The sequence below is a fragment of the Montipora capricornis genome, chromosome 7 (genome assembly GCF_036669925.1).
Source record: "Montipora capricornis isolate CH-2021 chromosome 7, ASM3666992v2, whole genome shotgun sequence".
In the NCBI taxonomy this organism is placed as follows: Eukaryota; Metazoa; Cnidaria; class Anthozoa; order Scleractinia; family Acroporidae; genus Montipora; species Montipora capricornis.
In genome coordinates, this window is record NC_090889.1 from 44,890,993 (window position 1) to 44,900,347 (window position 9,355).

The 9,355-nt window shown below is 38.4% G+C and overlaps 1 protein-coding gene across 1 annotated transcript in view; it reads right to left on the reverse strand.

Moving 5' to 3' along the window:
• LOC138056066 (MAM and fibronectin type III domain-containing protein 1-like) overlaps positions 1-7,108 on the reverse strand; it is a 38,686-nt gene extending 31,578 nt beyond the window's left edge. The window contains exon 1 of the mRNA XM_068901910.1: positions 7,021-7,108. Coding sequence (XP_068758011.1) covers positions 7,021-7,081 — 61 coding nt within the window. The 5' untranslated portion in view covers positions 7,082-7,108. The remainder of the gene's footprint in view (positions 1-7,020) is intronic.
• Positions 7,109-9,355: the final 2,247 nt, after the last annotated feature.

Here is a 9,355-nt window from a genome sequence, read left to right on the forward strand (position 1 = left end):
CCTTCAATACGGATATTCTTTCTTCGACTTTGGTTTTCAAAGTAGATTACTTTCTCAAATTGCTTTGTTCCAACGATATGAATCGTGTTGATCTCAACGGCAATAGATTGCAGCTTCACATCAATCATCTCAATCATAGTTTTGTGTTCAGCAATATCCTTCTGACTAAATTCAAGACTAGCTCGCAGGTCAGATACTAGTACATCAATCCTTTTATTTAAGTTAGCTGCACTTTCAGCGAACGATTTCAACATGCGTTCTTGGGATTGAAAAAGTTCACGAATTAGGTTTCCAGAGACCAGCTCAACGTCTTCGCAGGCTTCAGTCGCTTTACCAGAACTCGATTTAGACCTACATTTATGCTTGTCAGGCATATTTTAAAAAGAGTACCAAAAACTAGCCTATAACTTAAAGAAATACACACGCGTTTCACAAAAAAAGTAACAGAAAATAGCTTTCAAGTGGGAGACGAAAAAGACACGTCCGCCATTCTAGCTGACTCCTATTCACCCTTCTCGAATAGAGAGTGCAGTGCGGCGAAAAATGAACCCGACTTGTATATTAAAGCCAATCGAAGTTATACGAGTGGAGGAACTATAAACTTTTAACTGATAAATGAAAGAAAACATCGACAAAGCGGAACGTTTTTGGTTGAACAATCCTCGAGGTTGTAGTTGAATGCTTTCCTCTTTAATCAAACAATTCAGCAACAGCCATGGATTTGACAGGCCAAGATCATTCGAGTTACGGAGAAATGTATACACAGAAATCTCGACATGAACCTTAGAGGTTTTTATGTCGATCTTTTCACGATATTCTATTCGGTTTCCACAAAAAAGTAAACCTGCATGCTTTTATTAAAGGAGGGTTGTTTGCTTGTTTCTTCCATGCAACTTGACTTGAGACAATTTTCAACTCTACAACAGCTTACAAATAGTATTAAGACATTTTTAATCGACCTACCTTGATAAAACCAACAAATTAACAGGAAAACACCCAAAGATCTAAGATTTGCCATCGCAGCGCATAGTAACAGGAATTTTTGCTTTCGTTACGCATCTGGTTAATTGATAATGCTCGATTTTCGTTGGCGTCATAAAATTGAATAATGATTTCAAAAACGAAAGCATTCTAGAATAATTGCTCAAGTCACAGCTTCTTGCATGCTTAAGGGCGAGTACAAACAGAACTTGCATCCGGGATAAAAGTTATGTTTTCTCGTGGTGTTAGCGGGGAGTAGTTTCGGTCAGTTGTTATGTAATATTTCAAAAACTCGTGCTTCGTGTTTCATCGGAGTTTCCAAACACGAGAAAACTGATGAAAGCACGAGGCCGTAAACCGATTGCTTTTATTGTTTTCGAGTGTTTGGAAACCCCGATGAAACACGAAGCACGAGTTTTTGAAATGGCTTCTCAATCGACGCCTAATTGCAAACAAAAGAAAACGAAAGAAGAAAAGAAAGCAAAAATCACATAAGCATGTGATTTTTGCTTTCTTTTGTTCAATCAGCGCACAGTTTGTAATGATAATGTCCGCGTTTTTCACAACTGAAGCTTGTTTATTTCAAGTAGCCACAATTTGCATTCAGAGGCGTCCAGCTAGTTCCGAAACATGGACGGGTTAGGCGAGGATGAATTTTGCCGCTTTCGACCGCCCAAAAGTATGCAAGAAGAAGATGCTTTGCTTGTAAACAGCAAACAATAGAAGTAATAAAGCTTTGTTGAAGTTGTGTATTGCTTTTTGTAATTGATTTCCAAATACACGTGTTTGGATATCCAAACACGCTGTTTTTTACCGCTGTATCAAAGTGCATCCATGTGACCTAAATGCGGGCACGCAATTGGTTTATCACTTGATGAATTATTAATGTATTTGAGAAATATATTTAGCATATACTAAAACAGTAGAGAGCGTTGAACGCGCGCTCTGATTGGCTACTAGAACTCCGGATTCGCGAGGAATTTGCGCCCGCAATGTCGTCGGTGGATAACCACCGACACTGACACGAATAGTTGTTAAATATAGGGACAGCTACACTTGGCGTAGTACGCACTCAGTTCCAGGATGCATATACACTGGTCAAGCCAGATACGCTGCTGGAGCATGAAATTTTGAACATTGTTCAAGGTTACCGTTAACAGTACCTCGGGCAACATTCGCGGAAGCTGCTAAGTGTGTGTTGTAAGTGTGTGCATGCATCTGCCCCTTTGTGGATAGATCTTCCCGGCAGGCTCTCACAACAAACCTTCAAAACGCCGGGACGAGCTGAGCCTGCTCCCGCGGGCCTACGATAGTACAAATTCTCGCTCAATCTAAAACTGCACCGACAGATCGGTTAATTTAAGTCATCAGTGCTGTGGTTAAGACGTTCTTGGTTTAGTTGGAGACCTGATGCCAAGCAACTTTGATTTCAAAATAGCTCTGGTAGTTATTACTTAAAGGCACTCAGTCATATACGCTTTCGCAAGGCTCAGAGTCAGATTTCGAAAGAAAAAGGGCTCTTTAACCTTAAGGGAGTCAGCTTCGTGACAGTCAGTGTAATTATACTCAGCATAACTGGAAAATTTGCTTTCAAGTGATCAAAGGTCGTCCTTGCAGTTCCGCTTGTAAAATTACGTTGCACTAGACTGATTTTTTCTATTATCACATACTGGGCAAAATTACTGAATGATGATTGGCTGAGACAGAGGGCATTTTTTTTCTTTTTCACGAGGACACTTTTAATAATCAAGAGGGCATTAATGCTTGATCCTGATTGTTTAACAGTCGCTTATCCACAGCAAGCGAAGTTATATAATAATCTTCTTCCTTAGACTGTCTCTGATGAAACTGGTTAATTTTTTTTCACTTACAAAATACAATTTTAAGCCCTATTTCTGTTGACATTGCACGAGTTGTTGAATTGAACTTTGACCGAATGAAAGCGTGTTAAGTTGATTGTCATTTGTCGCGGCATTAGAGAACGGACTTCTCTAAATAATTTTGCCCTTTATGTCATAAACATGTAATCGCACTGTACCCTAGTGCATTTAAGGATTAATTTCACTTGTATTTTCAAAGTTCTCCAAATATTTATATACCTTTATTAAATTTTTGAAAATACGCGTGCATTAATCCTTAATTGCCCTCAGGCTCATACGATAACATATACTAACTAAAAAAAGAAGATAGTCATTCGGACCGGAACACGAAATAGATAATTTAGTCGATCGACAGTTCCTGGGCATCGTTTCTAACTTATACATATCAAAAGTTGTTTTCCCTTCTTTTTATATTTCATTTTTTCTTCAATGATAAAAATGCTATCCCCTCCACTATTTAGTGTAAAAACGGAACCCTTGCCTCCCTTGCCTTAATAGACCCAACTAACAGATGGCAAGGCAAGAATTAAAGGCCTTGTATTGGATGAAAATTGACTGTTACTCAATAAGAACTGTTAACACATCCGAGTTATTTCCTTTACGTCAATTGGTCAACAATTTGCATTAGTGAAGAAACCGATTTGAATACTATCAAAAGCTGATTCGGTGTCCGACCATATACAAAAGAGTACTTTCAGCTGTCAATTAGCTATAGTATGATAAGTTTTACGCCACACCACGCCATATTGGCTTCGTCATCCCTTTTCAAGGGGTTTTGACTGAACAAGTTTTAAACTTGTCTACAACTTATTAATTAGCCAATATAATGGCATGAACACTTACAATTATTGATTTACGTGTTCGAGAAAAACGAATTCGTATTTTAGTTTACAATTCAATATCAAGCCGCAAAGTGAACAAACTGACTTGTAAGTGGGTATTCCATTTTTGGGTCAAGTGCGTCCTTAATGGTAGCGGTTAGCTCAAGTGTTCGGAATGTGCGGTAAGCTATGCTGTTCGAATTTTTCCTCGGCCCCAGCAAATAACCATCATTCGCTAATGAGGGCCTCCTGAAGTTCAATTCGCATCCTGTCTGGGGTAAAATAACTTGAGAAAAACCATTTGCAATTGACTTATCTTTTTAAGTCTAAAACGTAGGCAAGTTAGTTGTTCTTAGTCACCCGTGTTACACAATCTAAATGGGTAATACTCATGTAATCTAAATTTAGATCAGTGGGTGTAAGCCATCTCAGATGATCATCCGAGTCATCCAAGCAACTCATTAAATATGCGTTTCCTCTTTCACTTCAGTTACATGGAGTCTACCCTATCGGCTTAGAAATTTTCTCGTCAGGAAAAAAAAAAAAGGAAAGGAAGGAGGCTTCCTATTCTAGTGATGTCATAAGGTATTGTTCACGAAATAGCTTGCAAATGCATTTTCGTGCTACCGGTATCTGATCAAGGTGTGCCAAGGACTTATGTCGTGGATTGCAGACGTTTCCAATGAATTTTCGAAACAACGTTTGTGGTCACACCAAAAGGTCCCCGCTCCGCAAATGTCAGGATTATATTTAAGCTCAAACCAATGTATTAAACACAGCTTCTAGCAGCATAGTCTCGCATTTGTCGGTATTCTAAATAATAAGTTATATTACACTTCTCGTAGTTCAAAAACTCTTAAATTTGAATGAAATTATGTCTGACGTTTCCCATGAGGACCGTATCGATTTCACATTATGATTCGACTTGTAAAATGAGACCGGCCTGACAGTGAACTCAGACCGGGTCTGGCTTCGTCTCGTTGGCTAGACCGAGACGAGAAACTCCAGTCTGAGTTCGTACCGGTCTCATGAAAATCACAACAAGTCTCAGACTGGGTCCACAATTTCAATCCTGTGTACTTTTGGGTCAGCTTAACATTTATTGCACAAGAGATATCATTTTGTTTCGAAACTGGCACCAAGCATTTCGTCACGGTTTCATGTAAACGGCTGCAAAAATTATATACCGGTAGAATTTCATACAGGTCTGATTTCGTCCCTGTCTCATGTAAATATCTCCTTAGTCGAAATTAGAATGGTTTTAGAACACAATAAGCCGGAAAAAATCATAAAGATTACTCACATTTAAAAGTGACTTGATTTACAGTTAACAACGTGGTTTTTAGAGGCTCTACTGTCTGTTTGCTTTGAAATAGTCTTGAAATTCTGCAGCAGTTTGCAACTAATATCAAGATAAGTTTGTTTCGCTTACCTTCGTAAAACCAGCAAATTAGGGGGTAAAAACCATAAGAAAAAAGCTTAGCCATCATTTATAAGCAGTGTTTGCACAGTCTGCTTCTCTCGAATTATTAATTTTCTTCCGTTTTGTCCTCCGTCGTGATCAGATTGATTAATTTACTCAAACAAAGCTCAAACGGTCTGAGACGGCAAAATCGTTTATTTCAATAAACAAAGACACACTAAGAAGAAAAGGAAAATCCAGCGTTTCTATGGAAAATAACAGATTATGAATTTAGAAACAATGGAATTCGAACGGTTTTTCTTTTTCGTTTTTTTTGTTTCATTAAGGCATCGCTAAACTTGCATGTGCGTGCCTATCGAGTAAGATTTTTTGGTGTGGCAACAGATTAACCTTTCCGCATTGCAACGTAGCTTAGCTACTTGAAACTAATAATTGCAGCAATGCTAGGCTTGATATAACTGCTGGAATTTCGATTTTTTTGAGGCGTCAGCAACTAAAGATTGAATTGAAGGTTTATGATATATTTTTGCCAACGACAGTTCTCTGAAGATCAATTCAGTTACGAGAGACGAGAAACTAAACACGAGGTCTTCACAAGCAAGCTGTTTAATTATTGTCACATTGGTTGAAGAATCAGAAACAAAGAAACAGAAGCTTCACGAAAAACCATAACCTGCTATCAGGTGTATACTTTTCTTTAGAGAAAGCGCACAAAGGTACGCTTTATACAATTTCTTAAGGAGTCGTCTGCCGCGCACCTGTCGAGAGTGATGTTATATTGTATCATGGTATAAATGTAAGCCAATTTTACCGGAAATTACCTGCACGTTGCGATTCAAGGAAAGACGACGAAAGCAAAATATAGAACTCTACCTTGAATATCTACAAGGTCAGACTTTATCCATACAATCAAAGCTACTAGTATTTCTGCAAATCTCGCTTGAGACTTGAATGATTAAAAAGCAGGGTTAGCGAGCTTAGAGGCCCCTGAGCCCATGTAGAAGTCATGAAACAAAAATGAGGAAAAATACAAATATGGCAACTGAAATTCGATTAACTCTCGAATGTACCCTCGGGTCTACAGTGGACTTGCGCCGAGGATATAAAGGCGGAGAAGGAGAAGAAGAAGCTGCATTGAAATCCTTCCAGTTCTGTCTGAGTCAAGTTCTTATCTGAATTCCAGTTGTCTCAGGCCCTCGATATCCACATTTTGCCGATGGATTGCTGTTCTCCCGCAGGCGGAATTAAGTATCGAGCGGAGCTAATTAAAAGTTACTAAATCGAAAGGTAGTGGACCTTCCAACATAAACCTTGATGTATTTAATGTTTGCTCATTTGAAGTTAGCTGAAATTCTTAACTTTTCCCCTATATGAACTATAATCAAGTTTTCCCCTAGCAGCAGTCATTTAGTTCAGCTTAAATTTCCTTTTTCGAAAACGGAAAATTTAGCGTCATAGAGCAAACTGACTACGATTTAATAGCGTGAAGCTCTTTGAAGGCAATTTGGTGAAGCCTCCATTTTCCAGAAAAAAAAAAACAGGAGCGGAATAACACCAGTTCAGTTTTTCCTACTCAAATCATGCTACCGGTGCCAGCTAGTCGAACTGATGATCTGAACCTGCTATGCGCATGGCCCTGACATTTCTTTTCCCAGCAACAATCATCACTCAGATTCCGAGAGGAGAGATGAAGACCCGATACACCTTAACATCATCTAAAGACATCATTTAGTCCATGTTTCCTTCAAAATAATATACGATCTAAAAAAAACGGCATTTACAAGTAAAAAAGATACAACTTTTAAATTCAGTTCCGTTTCCTCTGTTGTGCCCGTCTTCAAGAGTTCTTTCCTTTTCAATATAACTTGCCTATAGCTCAAAACAACTAGCACCTAGGAAATATTGCTATACTTACCTTGATAAAGCCAAAAAATCACGATGCAGAGACCTAAAGTCCTGAGAATGAGCTTTGTCATTGTAGTGCTAAGAACAGTAATCTGTGCACTGTCTGCATGTTACGTAATCCCGCGTTCAATTTATTCCCCTTTTACGTCACGTTCAATAAACTATAAATCAAGGCAGCTGCGTGTTAATTAGGAAAATTAGCCAATAACATTGCCTTATTTTCGGTGCGATATTGTTAAAGTCTTGGATAGAGTAAAATCCTACTGATACTAACTTTTGAGCAAGTCGTGTAAATAAATCTATTATTAGTCAACCTGACCCTGGTTTGTCGTAAATCATGGCTAGACGCTGATATCCCCCCACTTATGGGCGCTTTATTTTAGTTTAAACCGTATTTATTTAGGAGGAAGACTGGAGCTGTTTATAGTGCGTTTTCACATGACTTCACGGCAGCCATGTTTAGTGTCCTTGAAGATAGCAACAAATTAAGATAATTACGTCCAGGATAAGGGTGATGCTCACTCGTGCTAATTGGAATTCTTTTTGCCTTCCTCGATTAACTAAGTGTAAAGTATAAAGTATAAAGTATCTCCGCGTTGAATAGGCATAACTAAAGCAAGGGCAGTTTTCACTTACTAAGCAAAATTTATGATCAGCAAGATGCGGCATTTAAATTGATCAATTTAATCATGATATTCTCCACGCTCGCGAAAAGCAGTTTTTGTATGGTTTTCGTTGAAGACAGATAGTATAAAGATTTCATTTCCTTTGCGTTTTTACGACTCTTTTCGAGTTTCTGGTCGTATCACAAACAATTTGAAACAGATTCTGCATTCCATTCAGTTAGTCAAATTATATAACGTTATTACAAATGGCTAATTTACAATTTCATTTCTTTAAACATTGTGACATCGTTTTCATGAATCGTCTGTACGTTTGCCTCGTTTAAAGACTTTTATGTCCTTTCCACAACAGAACTACCAGCTAGATATCGAAACTAGCTATGATATTGCAGTATTTGCAAAATTTTTCTCTCTGTTGCGGTGTTCCACACACTCAATGTCTCTCTCGTTTTGAGTACTTTAGGATACTGTGGATTGTGGTATTTGCCACATTTTTCCTGCTGTTGCGGTGTTCTACACTCTCTGTTTCCCTCTTTTTTCAGCTACTAGAAGATTCCTTTTTCAGCATTTTTGTTCCATGCCTTCTACATGGGCCCAAGGGCCTACAACCTCGCTAACCTTGCTATTTTAATCATTCAACTATCATGCGAGATTTGCAGAAATACTAGCGGCGTTCATTGTATGGATACAGTCTGACTTCCCAGATATTCCAGACAGAGTTCTATATTTTGTTTTCGTGGTCTTTCCTTGAATCGCAACGTGCAGGTAATTTCCCGTAAAATCTGATTAGCTCACATTTATAGCATGACACAAGATAACATCACTCTTCACAGGTAAGCAAATTGTATCAGGCGTACCTTTTCAGACCCTCTCTAAAGAAAAGTACGCCTGATCGCACGTTAGTAAAAACCTCAAACCATTGTGTTGCGTTCGACACATTTTTCTTTCAGTCAGTAGATAGAGTTTAATTTGGACATACGCATTGCATGGCAACTGAGATTTGAGTGCCTCTCGAATGGTCATGCACTCGCATCTACAGTGGACTTGCGCCGAGGGCATGAAGGCGAAGAAGGAGAAATAGAAGCTGCATTAAAATCCTTCCAGTTCTGTGTCAGCCAAGTTCTTATCTGAATTCCAGTTGTCTAAGACCCTCGATATCCACATTTTGCTGATGGATTGCTGTTCTCCCGCAGGAGAAAAGTGTCGCGCGGAGCTAATTCAAAGTTAATAGATGGGAATAGTTATGAACATCGACCAAGTTCTTTATTACATGTTCTTTCTCTCCATGACCGTACACAAAAAATACAATAGGTGTCTTATTCTGCCCGAGGAACTAGCAAAATAAAGGGGTCAGTTACTTAATTCATGCGTAAACGCAGAACAATAAGTCGAAAGGTCGTGGACCTTCCAACATAAACCTTGATATATTTAATGTTTGCTCATTTGAATTTTGCTGAAATTCTAAATTTTCCCTATATGAACTATAATCAATTTTTTCCCAAGCAGTATTCATTTTCCTTTCAGTCAGTATATAGCGTTTAATTTGGACATACGCTAATCGAAACAGGCTGGTTTAGAAGCTGAAGTTGACTTCAAAGACATAGCTAACATGATTTAGGGACCTCTCAAGTCCCCTTGAAAATACCAACAAATTAAGATAATTGCGTCCACGATAAGAGCGATGCTCATTCGTGCTGTTAGGAGTTTTTATTTATTATTATT